We start from the raw sequence: 19,384 nt of genomic DNA, 5'->3' as shown, positions 1-19,384 counted from the left end.
TTGTCATGAGGCTTAAATGAGTTGATACAAGTCAGTCCTGGCACAGGGCAACTGCTGTATTCGCACTGGCTGTTCTGGGCGCAGCTTAGGCTTTGTGTAGTGTGGGAGAGAGTGTCCGCATGGGTGTGTGGTGAAGGATGAGGCTGGAAGGGAAATCAGGGGACAGGTTAGGAAGGGGGCCTGCTGAGCTGCTAAAGACTGTAACAGGGAAATCATGGTGAGTTGGTTATTCCCTAACTCACCATGAAGGGCTCTGAGGCTTACCTTTCCCCTTTGTCCTCACCCTCCAGGCCTCATCTCTTTCCTTACTTCTTTTCCACATGCTGTCACTCTTTTCCTTCTTTGCTCAGAATTCAAATAATCACCATCCAATTCTAAGCAGTGAGTGGCCAACTTAGGCTGGCAGAACCAGATGTCTGGGATTCTGGTCTCAAAACTATGTGCAAGTTCATTCCTAAAACAGGTCTCCTTTTGCTTTCAGCAATGAAGAGGGGAGAGAAGCAGGAGGCTCTCCCAGCTGGAGGGTCTCATCCAAGCCCATACCTATTTTCTTGACTTGGTTACTTCAGAGGGTCCACCAGTCAGCCCATCACTTTTCCTTTTTCTTACCTAAATGAGTTGTCTTTTCGAGCAGAGATACTGACAGGGTAGTTACAGTTTCTCAGGGCAGTGTCCTTCGATGGTCCTCCCTGGCTCAGCCTGCTATTTTGTGAAATACCAGGGATGGCCATTGCTAGAATAAAATGCAACCCTTCATAATCCATCCCAGTCGGCCTCTTCAGCCACGTACCTCACCACTCAATTCCCTACTCACAGCGCCCTTTAATAGAGGCCAAATTGAACACCTGGCATATTGGGACCTCCAGAAAGTCACTTTGGCTATCTCCCACGGGTGAAATGAGATTACTGTCTGGCTCCATTTTTCTGAAAGTGTGTTATATGATATTCAGTACTCCACCATTATCCCCTCCTACCCCTCTGGATTCTTGTCATCTACTGAGAAATACTGTTTCCTTAGTACTGGTTTGCCCTTAAAAAAGGTGTTTTGTACTTAAAACACCAAAACACCCAATGAAACCACCTTTACTGAGATATAATTTATATGCCATAAAATTCACCCTTTCAGAGTGGTTGTCATTCAGTAGTTTCTGTTATATTCAAATAGTTGTCCAACTATCACTACTAAGTCCTGAACATTTTCATCACCCTGAAAAGGTAATCTGACCTGTTAACGGCTACTCCCCACTTTTCCCTGGTAACCACTAATCTGTGTTCAGTCTCTACAGATTTGCCTATTTTGGACACTTCATGTAAAAGGAATCAGGCAATGTGTGGTCTTTTGTGTCTGGCTTTGACATGTACTTTTAAAGAATCTTCACAATAATCTTGAGATAGAAATTTCCACCTAACTTGGGTCTCTGGCTTCAGTTAGTTTTAACTGGTAGCAGCCATTCACTCAAGAAAATGGAAAATCTCCAGAACTGTTAAGAGATCTATTTCCTTACTATGTTGGTACCTGTACAATAGGAATAACAATGCATGAGGGTGGGTGAGCGAGGACGGACTTGGCAAATTCTCTGGCATGACCACCCCAGCACAGTGTATGATGAACAACAAAACCAACTCTCAGCAAACATTACTTAAAAGTATTTTTTTATTTAATTTCTGAGGTAAAATACTTTTTTCTTTCAACTTCCATAACAAAATACAGAGCTATCAGATACCCCTGGAAAAAATATGTATATTATACATATATTTCTATAACATTACATCATATATATATAATATATATGCAAAAATTTGAAGACTTTATAGAAAGCAGAACATCTAAAAGGCACTGCACAATGGAGTTAAGATTACTTACATTTTATGTACATATACACACTTTACTCTGCTTAAGCGGGTAACTAGTGAAGTCACCTTTCACATGTAAATGTCTCATTCACAAATCCCTGCATCACAATTCTATAACTCAAAGAATGCTTAAATATCTCAAAACAAATTAACTGGTAACTTTTTTTCCCCCTAAGAAGAAACCAAGAATGGAACAGTTCTTGAAAGATTGAATCAAAGTTGTCTTCTAAACAAAATAAAAATGTACGTTCCATTACTGTTTACAAAACAAAAAGCACAAACATAATTATGGAATAAATAAAAAACAAGGGACAAACAGCCAACTGACTCTACCCACTTGGTGAGAAGTGATATACTTCAACTATTTTTTTAATGCTTCTGAAGTTTCTTGGCCCACAGAGGACTAGGGTGCAATCATTCCCTGTGTTAGTAAGTTGGGTTTAATGCAGCTTCAAAATTAGGGTGAAGGGACTTGGTGAAATGTCTATATTAAATATTTCACTCCTACCCATTCTTCAGGATAAAAGGTGAGCTCAGCAAGGCTGGATGCCATTAAGAGATATTTACTGTTTTCTTTTCCTATAGCTAAAAAAGCAAACTTTACATGAAGAAGCTCTTGATTAATGAAATTTCAATAGATTCATATTTGTAAAATTTTAAACATTTGGCACAGCAAAATTTGGAAAAAATGGGGGAGAAAAAATAGGTCTGGTTGTTGTCCCCCTTTTTCCACCTGCTGCTGGACAGTGATGAGATGCTCACAGAAGAGAAAGGCCTGGCTTTGTACCAGGCTGGCAACAGGTGCTACTAGGAGTGGGCTGAGGGGAGAAAAACTATCTCCCACTCTTTTGTCCCAGGCAATGTCAACGACTTCCACATTCCCTGGCCCACTTCCTGAGCAACCCCAAGTTCGGCTCTGTATAAGGACCCTCCCCTCCCAACCCCAACCCCAGAGTGCAGTGCAAATCAACCAACAATTTACTGGTGGAATGGCAATCAAAGGAAACAGTTAAACACCAGACAATTTCTTAAAGCCAAAAAATATTTTTCATGGAGTTGAACATTTTTCGAGTGTATTTTTTTCAAGTGTAAAAGCAGTGACGTTTTGTTCAAACAGAAGCAGCATCTAGGAATTCTGGCACTTGGGTTCTAGGGGGTTACAGGTACGCATCATGGATTCTTCTCCCTCTTATTTAAAAAGGCCTCGTGTTTCTATTCCTGAGTTCATACCAACACCTGCTGGCTCTCCCCTCTAGCGGACAGTGGGTGGCCAGCCAGCCTCCCTGGTTAGATTGGGCAATGCCAAGCAGACATCCCTCATTCACCTGCTGGGCTTGCTTTCTGATTCAGAGGTAAGTCGAAGTGCAGAGAAAGAAACTTACAAAAGCACAACCACCAAAGGCAGCCTGAACGGGGAGCCCTGTGCAGACTGAGTTGCTGGGGACCACCCTCTCAGTCCCATTCCTGGGGAAAGGTAGGTCACTCATGGAATTTGAATCAAACATGGGGGAGGACACCTGCCACGCAATAATATGATGGACTCAAGTCATCCCAGGCCATCTACTGTCTCCCTCACCTGCCCTAACCTTTTCTGAGTCCCTCCCTCTCTTGTGCAAGCACTGTAGTTTAAAAAGGAAAAAACATCCCCCACCATTAAAAGACAACCTTCAAATGTTGCTCAGTATATAAAGTTTGCTTAGGCTAAGGTGGAGTCAGAAATGTCTCTAATTGTAGACACCATCTCTGTGCCACCCTTCCTCTCATCAGATATGGTGTGATTTCTTCTCTCCCTGCTGCGACGCAGATCTGAGCCACAGTCAGGTACCGATGTACACGACATAGGCACATGTGCACACACAGAAGGTGGGCTGCTGCTTCTTTCTCTCTGCCCCTAGTCCAGGCTCCTTTGCTTCATGTAAGATTAATACTTTCCCATTCCTCTGCAGTTGTTGGAAGGAAATTTCCCAGGAAGAAACAATTCCTCACTGCCTATAGTCTCATGTGGGATAGTCAATTGAACATGAGAATCAGAACAATCTGGGCAAATGGGTATGGCAAGAATGGGAACACCACAACAGGACAGACGCCAACTCTTTCATTCATGCCAGGCCTTTTGGCATCTGGTTGCCTTCTGTGTCTTCTTTCCACCTCTTCCTTCAGTCTCAACATCCACTTGTACCCCCAGCTACCTCCCATGTTTCCAGGTATCATCGGCTCTTAACTCCCACAAGCCTGCCTTTTGGCTGCCCATCCCAACAATATCAAGAGGGAATGACTAAATATCAGCTAGAAACTTAGCCATGTCTCAACATTCCTGGATTATCTGAAAAGCTGTCCATGCCCTTTTTACAGGTTTATGGTGACAGACCCGTATCATCTTAAAGTATGTTCATAGTTAAGGCTTGACTTAAGAAAATAAGAGAACCAGACATAATGGAAAGACCTCTTCAATAATGTTGTCATGCCTCTCGGTGAACGTGCTCACAGTCACACTTTGGTTTGGCTCCCCAAACCCACAATAGAAAAGGAAAAATGAGTATTTTGTTTTTCATTTGTTTTGTATTTAAAGGCATTGGGTTACTTCCTCCTGCCCTCTTTTCTTCCCTGAACAAGAGTTTACAACTCCTCATGGCTTCTTAATAGGTGAAGTAGGTGAAAAGTCTGAGAAGCTCACAGCAGGGTTTGCCGTCCCAACTATGCAGCTGAGAGGTCGCCAGCTCCTGTGCCTTCCCAGCCCCACTATAATTGGCAGTATGTTTGTTCATGTCTCCTGAAAACATTTTCTTTAAAAAGGAAAAGAAAAAAATGCCAAACACCACCAATCAAAAAAAAAAAAAAAAAAAAAAAAAAAAAAAAAAAAAAAAAAGGGAAGAAGAAAAAGAGCAACATCCGAACATTCCCTAAGCCCCACCCCAGTAAGTCTGAGATTACCTTATTCCTTCCCTGAAATAATTATAAAGAAGCATTTCAGGCAAAATACTTAGTATTAATGGTCTCTTACTGCTCAACCTCCCAACCATGCCCTTTTCCCTTTTATGTATATCTCTTGGAGCAAAATAAATTCAGTAATGGCTTTCCACATATAAATACAATAGAAAAGAAAGAAGTCTGGAACCTGACTATCATGGGACCAAAAAGTATCTTGGCCCTTTGGGAGTTTCCTTGTCAGAAAGTATAAGCCTCAATAGGAAATAGAGGCTCCTTCTCCTTTGAGTTCAATACCCTCCCTGTGTCCTACTCACCAGGAAAATAAGTGTGTTCATATCCCACCTAATTTACAACAGAAGATAACCCCATCCCATCCCCAAAACATAAAAATACAAGTCTATGCCCCTACAATGATCAAACCAGTTTAACTCCCTCCCCCCACCCTGAAATCTTGCTACATAAATACATGTATGTATTTGATTATAGTATAAACAGCTCCTAATCCACTTCCAGTTCTAAGCATCAGCAGCTGCTGTTGCCAAGCCCTGGGGTCCTGACCCATTCCAGAGAAACTTGCCACTCTTGCTCAGCTCTCGGGCTTCAGGGTCATCATTCCAGCGCCGCTTCAACCGAAGCTTGGGGGGCATCAGGGCATCTTCTTTCTTCTCAGGTGCACTGGGCTCTTTGCCAGGCCTGTCCTCACTGTCTTCAGTCACCTCCAGAGGTTCTTCACTTGGGGTGCTAATGGGCACAGAGGGCCAGATGGGTGGTGCAGCAGGACGGGCAAAGATGGTGCCTTTTTCCTCTTCAATGGTCCTGCTTGGCACAGTGCCCTCTTCTTGAGTGTGCTCCTCCTTCTCTCGTGCCGACTGCCTGAGGCTCTCAGGATCCTTTTCAGAGGCAGGTTCCACCTTGATTCTTGGGGGAATAGAAGCCATGGTAGGCGTGGTGACTGGTGCTGACTCCTCGCTGCTCTCAACCCTCTCCCGGTTCTTCCGCCCAACTGGTGGGGGCTGCAGCTTGATGGAGAACTGAGTTGACTCCTCAGGATGCACTTGGCACTGCAGTGGTGGAACCATGAGCCCCGGGTAACGGGGAAAAGTCCGAGGACTCAGATGGTAGTTGAACACAGAACAAGCTTGAGAATGAAGGTAGTGTTTCATTTCCTCAGGGTTGAAGGAGAAGCAGCTGCTGCTGGTGAAAGGGCTCAGGCCTGGTGATGGGCTATAGGAGAAGATGGTGGGAGTCAGGGAGAGGGCTGGTGAAATGGGGACATTAAGGACACCTCCGCGGCCAGGGATTGGAGAGACAGCGAAGGGACTGTGGGGGTCAGGGTACATCCCTGGCCTAGCAAACAGAGGAAGCATTATGTCAGGCTTGCGTTTCTGATGGCCAATCCCTCCTCCACCAATGGCATTCCTGGAGGACATGGGATCCACACCCCGCCGCCAGTCAGCAGCTGAGCCATCCTCCAGCTCTGAAAGCTCAGTCTTTCTATCAGTACCATTACTGGACTCCTGGCCAGAAGCAGTTAGGGAGCTAGCAGAGAACCGTCCCGGCTGCACATCACTGGTTGGAGAATGGGTGTCCAGAGGTGGGAAATGGAACCGGGAAGAGGCTGTTGGCACTGGTGGCGCACTCTGAGGAACCACACCTATGATGGTGGAAAATACAAAAGCCTGCATCAGAGGACTGCTCATTCATTATCATCACTTATGCTAACTAAGTGCAAAATATTTAGTAGTAACAAGAAACAATCATTCCAACTGGACTGAATCCCATAGTTCTCCAACTTCCTAGTAACGACTGCTCAGCTGCTTCTACTCAACTTGTCATCCTTCTCTAGGCTCTTTACTGTCTTCACAGTACTCCTTACTGTCAAAAACGTTGTAATTGCTTATCCATATTCTACAACCTAAATTCCACATGGCAGGGACTTCCTATTGTTCACAACTGTACACCTCGCAGTTCAGGGCTTAACAGTTGTGTACTTCCTGTACACAATAAATATTAAGTGGAATGAATGAATGGGTACAAGAGCCTTCTCCTCTGCAACTCTAAATATTGTGTATATATTACCTGTTTCAATTTTTAGCTCTGCAAATAGTCTTTTCTTATTTCCATAATTTTGGCCATATATATATATTCGTGTGTGTGTGTGACGAGGTAGAGGTTTACTGAAATATAAACATTCGAGAACATTTAAGATAGAAAATAATAACAACATACAGATACTTGCTACAAGAGGACATCTGATGTTTACTCACTGCCTAGACTACCCACATGCTATCCCATTTTTCCTTGTTGGAATACAGATATATTTCGAGATGGGATGTGGGGAGGGGCAGAGCTGCTCTGGCTGACTGTGGGGAGGGGCAGAGCTGCCCTGGCTGACTGCACCTCCAGAGAAGCTCTGCTTGGGCCAAAGCCCCATTCCTGGATGCACCGCTTCGCCGCATATAAAAAGCAAACAAACCAAACCAAAAAACAAATCAACAAAACCGGAAATGACATGCATGGAAAGTAATGCATTAAAAACTCAAAGACCCTATACCTCACATACACTGACCATGTTTTAGTAAAAACAGCTTAATTTTTAAAAAGGCTACACATTTCTTAAGTTCTTATTGCCAAGTGTTTTATCATTCCTGATATACAATCACTGCTTCACAGAGATTCAAATCTTTTTCAATCTCTCCAAACCTATGTTCCTCTAACAAATTCTACTGAATGATCTCCATTTCCAACCTGCTTTCAAACATTAAGTAGGCTGGGAGAAAATCCAGGACCTACTATTCCTTCTTCCAAGTTTGCTTACTAAAATGTAAAGCTGTAAGTGATAACATACACTGTGCTATTTATGTCAACTTTTTTTTTTTTTTTTTTTAAGACAGGGTTTCACTCTGTTGCCCAGGTTGGAGTGCAGTGGCACCATCTTGGCTCAATGCAACCTCCACCTCCTGGGTTCAAGTGATTCTCGTGCCTCAGCTTCTGGAGTAGCTGGGATTACAGGTGCGTACCACCATGCCCGGCTAATTTTTGTTATCTTTAGTAGAGACCGGGTTTCACCATGTTGGCCAGGCTGATCTCGAACTCCTGGCCTCAAACAATACACTTGCTTCAGCCTCCCAAAGTGCTGGGATTACAGGTGTGAGCCACTGTGCCCAGCCCGTCAACTTTAGTGGCTCACGGTTCTCAAATTCCCCCAGTGGTCCTCCTGATAAGACATGAAAAAGGTATGCCATCTGAAGTCTCAGGGACCTGTGGGTTCCTGGGAGGTGTCAGCAGTTTCTATAATAATGTCAGCAGGGTTCTGAGGCAAAGGTGAATAAGGAAGAAGGAAAAAGGGAGAAGAAAAAAATAGAAAAAAACAAAATTTTAAGTGAAAGTGTAGTGATCTAGGAGTGGAAACGAAAAAGGTACACAGATATGGTATGGTTATGAATTGCTCCCAATCAGCTGGTGCCTTCTCCTCTTGGTCTAGCAGACTCTGGAGTCTGCTGGTATTTGTAAGACTGTAGCTTTCTAGGTACATGTGACTGAGTAACACTATGCCAGAGCCTCATTTCCCAAACTAATGTTCCACAGAAAACTGTTCTGCAGGACTTTTTTTTTTTTTTTTTTTAAGCCACTGATTTAGAGAGCAGGATGTCCGGCTTCTGAGCAGGAACCTTCATAGTGCCAGTGATGAAAGAGAGAATTAAATACGGGTGATGTTGAGAAAGGCAAGAAGATTTGTGTTCAGAAGTGTGCCCAGTGCCACACTGTGGAAAAGGGAGGCAAGCACGAGACTGGGCCTAATCTCCATGTCTCTTTGGGTGGAAGACAGGTCAGGCCACTGGATTCTTACACAGATGCCAATAAGAACAAAGGCATTACCTGGGGAGAGGATACTGATGGAGTATTTGGAGAATCCCAAGAAGTATATCCCTGGAACAAAAATGATCTTTGCCGACATTAAGGCAGAAAAGGGCAGACTTGATAGCTTATCTCAAAAAAGCTACTAATGGATAATAATTGGACACTGCCTTATTTATTGCAAAACAGAAATGCCTCAAGACTTTCTTATGTGTACCATAATTTAACAGATCTCATAAACCAGAATCCAGATCATGAATGACTGACAGATTTTTGTTGGGCAGTCCTGATTTAATTAAGACTGACTTGAGGTTAGATGAATATGTTTGGCTTTTGGAATTTTAATGGTAATTCCGATTTAGTAAATGCTATCTATCACTGTTTACCCCTTCTAAATATATGACTGGACTTCATTAGTAATGTTCAACTTTTCACAAAGATGATGAATGCCATCTTAAAACTTATTGGAGAATGGTTTTATATTTAGATTTACATAAGTAGTTATGTGAATATATTTAAATACTGGGGAAATTCCTTCACTGTCTCAGAACCAAGCAAGATTCATCAGTGTTTTATGTTCATTTGCCTCTTAAAGGCAAGGGCTGAAAATAAGGTAGCAATGTCTACTTTATATTTTTGGCCTTAACAATAATAGCCAATCTAATTAGAATTCTCTGTATCTAAAGTGATTTCTTTTACTTATTTTAAAGGCATTTTAGTGGGTTTATGTGTAATATCAAATAAAGATTTAACATTTCTCACATTTTATAGGTGATCTATAGGATCAGATGCTTTAAAAACAGTAGCAAGTTAAACTTCACTCTTGAATTCTTTACCATCTAATTCAGACTAAGTTATAATTTGGGACTGTCTCTAAACAGCCATTCAGAAACATAACGCTGTAGAACTGCTGTGTATTTGTGATTGGAAATGGTGCTTTTGCCAATTTAAAAGGAATTAAGTAGAGGAAATATAAACAAATTTAAAAATTATGCATGATTATAAGACTTAAGATAATTAAAAACAAAATCACAGGTCGAAAAAAAAAAATAAAGCCACTGATTTAATCTTAAAATTAGGAAGAACAGATGGATGACCTTGCAAATGATTTGAGTAGAGCCAAGAGGGTCCCAGGCCAAATGTATTCTTCTACTAGCTTATTACAGTGGCTACAATTCTCCCCTTTGTGATTCTTTTGGCTCTTGACTTTCAATTAAGAGTACATCTACTCAAAAGCAAAAAGCCACTTCTATGTATTCAGAAGAATGAAGTATAACGTGCAGGGAAAGGTCTTGTCTCCTAAGCAACTTAGAAATGCTTGGTTAAATCTAGTTTTTTTTTTTTTTGGAGACAGAATCTTGCTGTCGCTCAGGCTGGAGTGCAGTGGCACGATCTCGGCTCACTGCAACCTCCGCCTCCCAGGTTCAAGCAATTCTTCTGCCTCAGCCTCTCAAGTAGCTGGGACTACAGGTGTGTACCACCATGACTGGCTGATTTTTGTATTTTTAGTAGAGACGGGGTTTCACCATATTGGTCAGGCTGGTCTCGAACACCTGACCTCGTGATCCGCCCACCTCCGCCTCCCAAAGTGCTGGGATTACAGGCGTGAGCCACTGTGCCGGCCCAAAATCTAGTTTTTTATTAAAAAAAAAATAATAATAAACTGGAGGATATCCCAGTCTTTACATACGTTAAGGTATACTGTAAAGGAGACATAATAAGCAGTATTTTCCTAATGTATTTAGGTGTAGTAATGGGAGGTGAGACTAGAAGCAATACTGGGAAGCGTTGCTTCTAGCATTCTGGAACCCTTATCTCTGATTAACTGAAGTAGCCCTACTTTTATATGTTGAGATATGAAACCCAAGATTTTGCTTGGAAAAAAAGTTTGCTGCTAAAAAAGAAAGTTTGAATACCATTGCTTTAGAAGCCCACCTCCGTGAAGTCACCATGAAACTCAAGTACTGGGGTTGAAAAAACTGGGTCTGAATCTCAGTTCTGGCACCTTCTACCTTGTAGCCCAGTACAAGTAGCACACTGGAATCTTTGACCCCCTCTGGCAAAATGGAATTCATAAGGTCCTTGCCTAGGTTCCAATCTTGGTCCTACCACTTACTAGTTATGTGCCTCTGGACAGCTTACCTCTCTGTGCCTCAGTTTCCTTACCTGTAAAATAGGTCAGAACAGGGCCTATTGTTATGAGGATTAAGAGTTAATATTTGTAAAGCCCTTAGAATAGTACCAAGCATAGCAAATTGCACGTCATTGTTAAAATAATTTTTTTATTAATCATGGTACAAAATTTAAACCTTAAAAAGACAACTATCATTCGAATATGGACTATGTATTAGATAATAGAATTATATCAATGTTAAACATCCTGGGTGTGGTAATGTTATTGTGGTTATGGAGGAGAATGTCCTTGTTCCTGGGAAATACAAGCTGAAGTACACAGGGACGAAATGTCATGATGTCTGCAACTTAATCTCAAAAGATTTAAAAAGTATATATAAATAGAAAGAGATAAAGCAAATGTGGCTACAATATTAACCATTAGTGAATCTAGATAAAGGATATATGGGTGTTTACTGTCCTTTTTCCAGTATTCCTGTAGGTTTGGAGTTTTCCCAAACAAAAACAAAAAAACTGGGGTTGGTGGGAGTAGAGAGGCATAGACTGAGAGGTATCAAAAGTCCATCCCTGAACTGGTCTGTCCTGCCCCCATCCTGACAGTATCTTCTGTATCTTTCCAATGTTTCTTATGCAAATATAAGAAAATATTTTAATAATGTATTATACAGGATGCTTTTCATGATAAAATACACAGACCAGAATACCCCAACTGTATCAACCCACCTTGTAGACATGATCTCAATGGCCTCCAGGATCTAAAACCACACAGCTCTTTTTAGAGTACTTATCACATTTCACATTGTATTAAACCTGGCATATCTTATCTCTCCTGCTAAACTGTAAATTCCGCGAGGTAAAGAACTCCCATTATCTGTTGAACAAATGAATCACAATCTAGAGGAGGAATGTATGATCTATTAAATAAGGGCTAGATTTCAATAGCTCAATCTCTCAGGAATTGTTTCCCGAGAAACTGTTCAATAGATAACTATTCAACCTACCCTGATCAGTCTTTAACTTTGCTGTCATTTTCCTAATTTTATCATTTGTAAAATGTGGATATCAAGACACTTTACTGGGAAGAGTTGAATAACGTAATTCACAAAACTACTAAGCAAAAGTACCTCCATAAAGTAGATGTTCAATAAATGTTACATTCCTTTGTTATCATAAAGTTAACCTTAAACAACATTTGGCCTTTCTGGTCAAAAGTTCTTTATAAACTAATGACACCAGTTCTTTGGAGTTGTCTATATCTAGGATGTGAGCAACCAGGTAGTAGAGATAGATGTACTAAAATAAATGTACACAGTTTTGCTTTCCTTGTGCTTTATCGAGACTGAGTCTCGCTGTCGCCCAGGCTGGAGTGTAGTGGCGTGATCTCAGCTCACTGCAACCTCTGCCTCCCGGGTTCAAGTGATTCTCCTGCCTTGGCCTCCTGAGTAGCTGGGACTACAGGTGACTGCCACCTGTATTTTTTGTATTTTTAGTAGAGATGGGGGTGTCCCCATGTTGGCCAGGCTGGTCTTGAACTCCTGACCTCAAGTGATCCGCTGGCCTTGGCCTCCCAAAGTGTTGGGATTATAGGCATGAGCCACCTGGCCTGGCCCCTTGAGGCTTTTTGATTAGGATCTTGAGCTTGGGTTAAAGATCAATGTTGGTTCAATCGCCTTCAGGCAGAACAGGTGTGCTGGGCCACTACTGTTAGCTTTCTAGATCGGATTCTTCACAGAGGATCCAGGTTTCCTTGCCCTGGAAAACCACATTACTTCCCAGGGCTTATGAATGCCCCATTCTAGGTTGTCCAAGTGGCTGAAGTTCTGGATTTTCAATAGATAAAAATGAGTCAAAGAAGAACAAGACGAATGAAACATTTTTTGGGGAGTGGGGTGAACGGGTATGAAAACCAACAAATTCTTTAAAATTGTTGGTATATACATCTAGATTCCCAATTCCTCTAGGCACACAAGGAAGGGGCAAGAGTGAGAAATAGAGGAAGCAAGATCTGAGTGGCTAGAACAGGTCTGATTTCCTAACGCCTCTCCCTCAGGCACAAGGAAAGAAAACAGGTTGTAATTAGAGAGATGCATTCCAATACCACTTTTTTTTTTTTTTTTTTTTAAATGCATGCCCCAGGGACAGGAGGGAGTGGTTACAGAAGTTGAGATGAAACTGTAATGATAGCAGAGTCAAGCTAAAACTGCCCTAACTTGTTGTGTAGTAATTACATATCTGCAATGGATCTCAACATTATGTTCTCTCAGCCACACCCCCACTAATTTTTCAGGTTTCTTCCAGCTTTTCTGAGAAGTTGTATTACTGCATGATCAGCATTCTTTGCCTTAGCATACAAGGCCACAATGACAGAGTACTTACTGATGGACTGGTCAGAAAACAGTTAAATACAATCTACAGTAGTCCTTTCTTATTTGAGGTTTTGCTTTCCACTGTTTTAGTTACCCACAGAGGTCTGAAAATAGGTCTGTACAGTACACAAAGATATTTTGAGAAAGACCACATTAAATTTATTATAGCATATTGTTATAATTTTTCTATTTTATTATTGTCATTAATCTCTTACTGTGCCTAATTTATAAATTAAACTTTATCACAGATACATATGAGTGGGGTTAAGGGAAGAAAAAACATCATATATATGAATGGAGTTTGGTACTATCTGTGGTTTGAGAATCTACTAGGGGTCTTAGAACATATACTGCTCAGATAAGGGGAACTACTCTATTTTCTTGGGCAGGAGTATGATTTGCATACGGGAAAAAATCACAAACAAAAAACCACACAACAACAAAGTCTTTTGAGAGACTGCTTTCAATATCAAGAGAGAATGTGGGGAGCTGTGATGGAAAGCTATAACCAGGAAAGTCAAGAGGGGAAGCCCTACTGCACTTAACAGGAGAGAAGGTCAAGTAACCCCAGAATCTTGTTCTCTGAGGATTTGCTGTTGCAGATCAAAGACATTGCTTTTCACTGCAAACATGTGAACCTCCCCCTTCTCTGATCAAGGATGCTGTGGTTTTGATGATATTCACTTGATAAGGGAGAGCTTGGTAGTTTCACAGAAAATCGGAAGTGTTTGTAGAAACAGGTTCCCATCTATGAAAGAACCACTGGGCTGGGTGTTAAAACTGAGTCCTGAACGTAAAGATCATCATAAACCTACGAAACATCATTCCCAAACAAGATAGCGTAATAGTATCTAGGAGATTACATACAATATGCAGAAAAGGGAACCAACCAAATAAACCAAAGAAATCTATCTTGATACTGCATAGCCTATAACTCTCCTTATGAGTGAGATGACTTGAGCGAGAACATTGAGGCAATCCAAAGGATGACATTATTTTAGTGTTTCTAAAATGTTCCTATACATGCTGTGTCTTAGATTTGGATTTTTAAAAATTCTTTTCAATTCAAAATTAATTCCCTACCAAAAGAGTTTGTATCTTACCACTTGACCGAATGTTGATGAATGGGTAGTTGGGCATCACCAGCTTGTTGAAGTTAAATTTATAGGTAAATCTTTTCCCTTTTGTTTTATGAAGGATCCTCTTGTTGTAATAGTATCTGTAAAAACAGGAATACATGTCCATTTGTCTTGTAGCTACTGACAGCTTTCAATACACTTAGGTAGCCACTGAGACCAACAATTCTTGCTCTAAGTATTACTTACAAAAATCATTACCAATCTTTCACAGCCTGGCCCTCCAGGTAGATCTAGGAGACCTAACAGCTTAATTTTCTTACTCAATTTTCAACTCAGCTCCAGTTTTTGCCTAGAGGTTTACAAAGACAACTTCACTTTAAGATTCTGAACACCTGTCCTAGCCCCAAACATTTTCTTCTCTATCTCTCTACAATTTCGATTCTACAGTCCATTTCCTTCCGGTTACACTGCATGTCAGTAACTGCTTAGTTTTTCTTTTTGGTCTTGCCCAGGTGGGGGCAGACAAGTCACTAGGGAGACCTGATGTGGTTAGTCTGGAGGCCTAAGCTCAAAAGACAGACAAAGGAATGTAGAACTGTTTTATGGTGGCAGGTCAAACAATGGCATGCCCTGATCTGGAAAACAGCAGCTAGTGTGGCCCGCCTCACCTTCAAAGACTCAAAGGGATGTGAAAGAATACAGCAAAACCACTGCACAGAGTTTACATTTCAGGTCAGAACTTCAATTATCTGGAACCTTTAGTCTTACATCTATGCAGTAGCAGAGGTCATAAACTGCCTTCTAGCCCCTTGAGGGCTAACGGACTATGAAATGTAAGACCGACAAGGGGAAAAAAGAACCTGAGAAAACTTATAGTGATCAATCTTTAGACATATTGCAGCAGGCTATGGACAACCTGAGCTCACAGACACAGTTCCTGAATAGATAGGTCAGTATCATTGAATCTTCCTCCCGTGACTTGCTTCATCCTTTTCTAAGTTTCTTCCAGGGGAGCCCAAAGAAAGAAATTTTAACAGATTCTAATAGAGAAGTCTAAACTAATCCTTTGGATTATAAATGAACTCCAATCCATGTTTCACCATATACTCTCGCCCACTATAGAGCAGAATCAGCTGTCTGTCAGGATCCAGTGCCAGCCACATTGGAATCCCCTCCTACGTATAACCAAAGATATGCCTTTTCTCCTCCTGTGCCTATGCTACTCACATTCAACAGCTCTTCTACTCCCACTTTAAAGTGACACATTATTCACTAAGATAGTGTAGTCTTTTATTACCTGATACCCTTTTTATCTAGCATTCACCAAACAGCTTAGTCTCCTTCCAATCTGTTAACACAGATTTGGGAATCCTTTCCCTTACCTGAGGGCCCGGCTCAGCTTGTCATAATTCATCTGTGGTTTGCATTTCCTGCGGCCCCAGAGGCGGGCCACCTCATCTGGATCCTTGATGACAAATTCCCCGTACTCTCCCTGCTGCCAGGCGATGACATGGCGGAACTCTTCCTTCTGCAGCAGCTCCAGGATGAAGTGCCACAGCTGGATCTGCCGGGAGCCCGGGGACGACTCTGTTTTGTAGGCCCAGTCAGGAAACTGATACCCTTTCATGTGAGAAGGTCAAGATTAAGCTAGTTAAGAGCTAGGTACATACATACCAGCAACCCCAACTGCACATTCCACTGCTCAGAATCTAGAGTGCTTTGCAAACATGCTTTAAGTACTCTCAGTCAGCTGGGCCTAACCACAATGGGGAGACGAAAGCACAGAGAAGTCACCTATCCTTGTGGCAATCATTAAATCTGATAAGAGTTGGGCAGCAGCAACCAGATGTCCTAATCTTACCTTTTCACACATTACTAAATACAACTACTTTCTATGAGGACATGAAAGTGCTAAAGGGAACAAACAGGAAAGATAAACTAATGTTTCAGGAAAATACAGCTGAAAACTCCTTTTCCCTAAGGTTGGAACTGTGTCTCTGACAGCAAAGAGACTCTAAAGCTTGGGATATGGGTGTGGGGACCAGACATGTTAAATATACATCCATAGGAAACAAGCCTACAACTGTCCTGCCAGTATCCACCTAGCCAAGAGGGTGTCAGTCATGGTCTGACATTTGTGAACAGAGCTCAAGTGGAGAGGACTGGAACCAATGAGGGAACCTTCCAGGTACATCAGAGATGATTAACTTCTGCTCACCTCCACCTCCTTCTGGCTTTTCCACGATGCTACAGCCGGCTTTCATTTTCACCTGCCTGCTGAGAGACACAAGCCACACAATTACTTTAAGATGCTATTTATTTAGTATCCTCTCAAAAGTTTTCTGGCAGTCTCTCCTCAAACTTCCTTTCTCCTGTTCTTCTTTCTGTAGGCAACTCTCTTTCTTTCAAACATGTCACCTCTAAACTGCTACTCCCCAAGTTATCAAATGATGGGCCTCAGGTCATCAGCTTTAAAAGCCATAATTATCGCTCACCTGACTTTAAACCACAAAGTGTAAACACTGTCTTTAATATTTGCTTTCCTCCTTCTGACCAAGCCTTCAAATGTAAAAAATAAAAATAAAAAAGGAAGGTACAGTGAAATGAGTCCAAAAACGCAGCCAAAACAAGTTAAACAGTTTGTCTTCTATTACTAGACAAGCCCACATGCCAAGATACACAAGCCTGAGTTCACCAAGATGTACCAGTTTAAAGGGTGAAAAAACCCCAAATCCATCTGATTCCCACTCAAGAATGAACATCTGATTTTGATTTATTTTACTGAATTATGTGAGATAGGAGAAGGAAGATTCTTCCCAGTCACAAACTGCTCCCTCCCCCTTGAAAAATACCCTGGGATACAGGAAGTAAACACACCATATGTACACTTACTCTATACAAAAAACACACACAAACTCCCAAAAATTTTTTTTGAAAAATTATACATTTTCTCCATTTAACAGGAAGGGGTGAAAAGCAGGCACTTCTGAAGCCCTTCTGGCCAGTGAGTGGAGGGAGTCTTGCTATTTGAATTCATTCCATCCAGATTTACAGTTCCTCAATAAATTTCCTGTTCCTCCCAGCAAGGAGCTTTGTGTCAATCACTTAGCAAAAAGGAGGGAGGGGTGAAACTGCCAGAGGGACATGGAGGGAGGGCAGATCTACCCTCGCTGTTTCCCAGGGTGGATGACAGGCCCTTAGCATCCACATTAGCAGGAATCTGGAGAGAATGCCTAAGTGGCCCCCGGGTAGGGACAAATTCCTTATCTTGGAAATTTCACCTAACCTAGGATTCCTCTAGATCTTTTGAATATTTTTGCTCACCAAACACATTAAGGAGACCAGCAAGTGTCAGTCTACAAAACTACTAGCGGCCGAGGACAAGAATAAACACCCCAAAGGAAGGAGAAGACAGACAGGGAACACACACACACACACACACAGACACACAGACACACTCACACACACACACACGAGATACACAATAACAAGGCACCGGGGCTGAGGCAGGAGCTTCCTCTTCCATCTTAGTGACAATGAGGGAGGAAAAACACGAATTTCCCCACTGCTCCAGGAAGCTGCCCTGGACTCTTAACTCCTAGGATGTGCTGTCAGATCGTAAGGCCTTTTACCCTGCCACATAACTCCCTCCAACCATCACGACCCTGGGGTCCAAATCCCGTTGCAACGATAACCTGACAAGGAAGCCCTCTCTTGACACTCCAGCTCTCCAATTTTCCCCATAAAAGTCCCTTTCCGAGGAGCCCTGAGGCGCCTCTGCACGCCTTTCGCATATTCACTGCAAGGACACTTCATCCAAGTAGGGCCACTCGTCTCAACTCTGCAAACCACAGGACCCCTGCCCTTCCTCTGATCGCGACCACTCCCCGAAGAGTGAGGCATGCAGTCTGTCGCTGCGGGTTTTCCGCAGCAGCTCCGGGTCCTGGCTTCCATAGCCCCCAGAACCTCCTTGCCATTCACCTCCTGGGCCAGGCTTCCCTTAACCGTGGCCTCAGGGCTGCGCGGGGCCACCGCATGAACGCTGCCCTGGGTCCCTGTCGCCCCTCAGACAGACACGGGTTCCCACCCTCCCCCGCCCCCCGCACTGGGTGAGGCCCAGCTGGGTGGGTACGCGGCCCGGCGGCCGGCCCCGATCCCAAGGACGCCGTCCCTGCCAGGGTCCCGGATCCGACCCAGACGCCCCGGCGGCCGAGGCGAGGCCGGGACTCACCTCTTCCCGGCACGGTCCGTCTTCGGTCCGGTCTCCTCCGCGGCGTCTCCGGCTCCTCCTCATCCACCCCAGCAGGAAGTGACCTCCTCGGCTGCTTTCGTCACTTCCATCCTCAGCAGAGAGGGCGGGGGAGGAGGAGGCGCCCTCCCGCTGGTTCCCAGCCTCACCTCGCCGCACCCAGCAGCGTCTCCCTTTCCTTTCTCCTTTCAGCAGACGCCGACTTCCGCCCGCACTCCACCCCCTGCGCGCTCCTCCCGGCGCGCATCCCGCGCATCCGCCCCGGCACGGCCCGTGCGTCACGCTGCGGGGGCACGTTACGCACGCTCGTGGCGGGCGGCCGGCCTGGTCCGCTGCTGGGCCAGGGTCCTCCAGACGCCGAGGGGTGACGCGGCGCGAGGGGGCGCTGGGCAGCTGCACGCTTCACCCGCCAGTCCTGCGCCGTGAGGCAGAACGGACTTTGCGGGGCGAGGCGCTGCCCTGGGGTCCCACCTCCCGGGGGAGGGGACCTCGCAGACCCCACAGGAAGGCCCAGGCGCCGGGAAACAGTCTCTCCCACACAAGAGAGAGGCGGCCCGTCTTTCTCCAGAAATGGGCCCTGCGACCTCCCAGAGAGGGGATCACTCACAATGGGAAGACGGGACCCGCAGACTTCAGACGCAGTTTCCCTACCCTTTTAAGAAAGGGCCCTTTCATATACGTATGAAAGAAACCGCAAAGCTTTCTCTGAAGCACGTCGCTTTGGCATTTCCTCCCTGGGAAGACTGGGGGGGCATGACCGCTTCCCGGCTAGTTCCCACCCCACTGCATTTAGTCTTAATTCGTCCCAGTCTAAGCAGCTTGCAAGTCCCTTCCCTAAGTCATTAAAACGCGTGTCCCCTTTTTGTTTTACCTTTTGTTCCTGCTCGGGCAATTACAAATACCTGTCCAAAGCATGA

General features: G+C 43.6%; 1 protein-coding gene across 2 annotated transcripts; it reads right to left on the bottom strand.

Moving 5' to 3' along the window:
- Window positions 1–1,636: 1,636 nt before the first annotated feature.
- On the bottom strand, window positions 1,637–19,130 carry ETV3 (ETS variant transcription factor 3). Of its 2 annotated transcripts, none has more exons than XM_054439019.2 (5): window positions 18,450–19,130; window positions 16,437–16,495; window positions 15,601–15,838; window positions 14,243–14,358; window positions 1,637–6,436 (listed from the first exon to the last, which is right to left on the bottom strand). In XM_054439019.2, exons 2-5 carry the CDS (start codon window positions 16,480–16,482, stop codon window positions 5,298–5,300), a joined length of 1,539 nt encoding a protein of 512 aa, XP_054294994.1. In that variant the 5' UTR covers window positions 16,483–16,495; window positions 18,450–19,130; the 3' UTR covers window positions 1,637–5,297. The 2 variants fall into 2 exon arrangements, with proteins under 2 accessions (XP_054294994.1, XP_054295005.1); XM_054439030.2 differs by having other exon boundaries at window positions 16,437–16,492.
- Between the last annotated feature and the right edge of the window lie 254 nt (window positions 19,131–19,384).

The sequence above is a fragment of the Pongo pygmaeus genome, chromosome 1 (assembly GCF_028885625.2).
Source record: "Pongo pygmaeus isolate AG05252 chromosome 1, NHGRI_mPonPyg2-v2.0_pri, whole genome shotgun sequence".
Classification (NCBI taxonomy): domain Eukaryota; kingdom Metazoa; phylum Chordata; class Mammalia; order Primates; family Hominidae; genus Pongo; species Pongo pygmaeus.
Note: the sequence above shows the minus strand (reverse complement) of the source record. Positions and strands in the feature narration are given on the sequence as shown.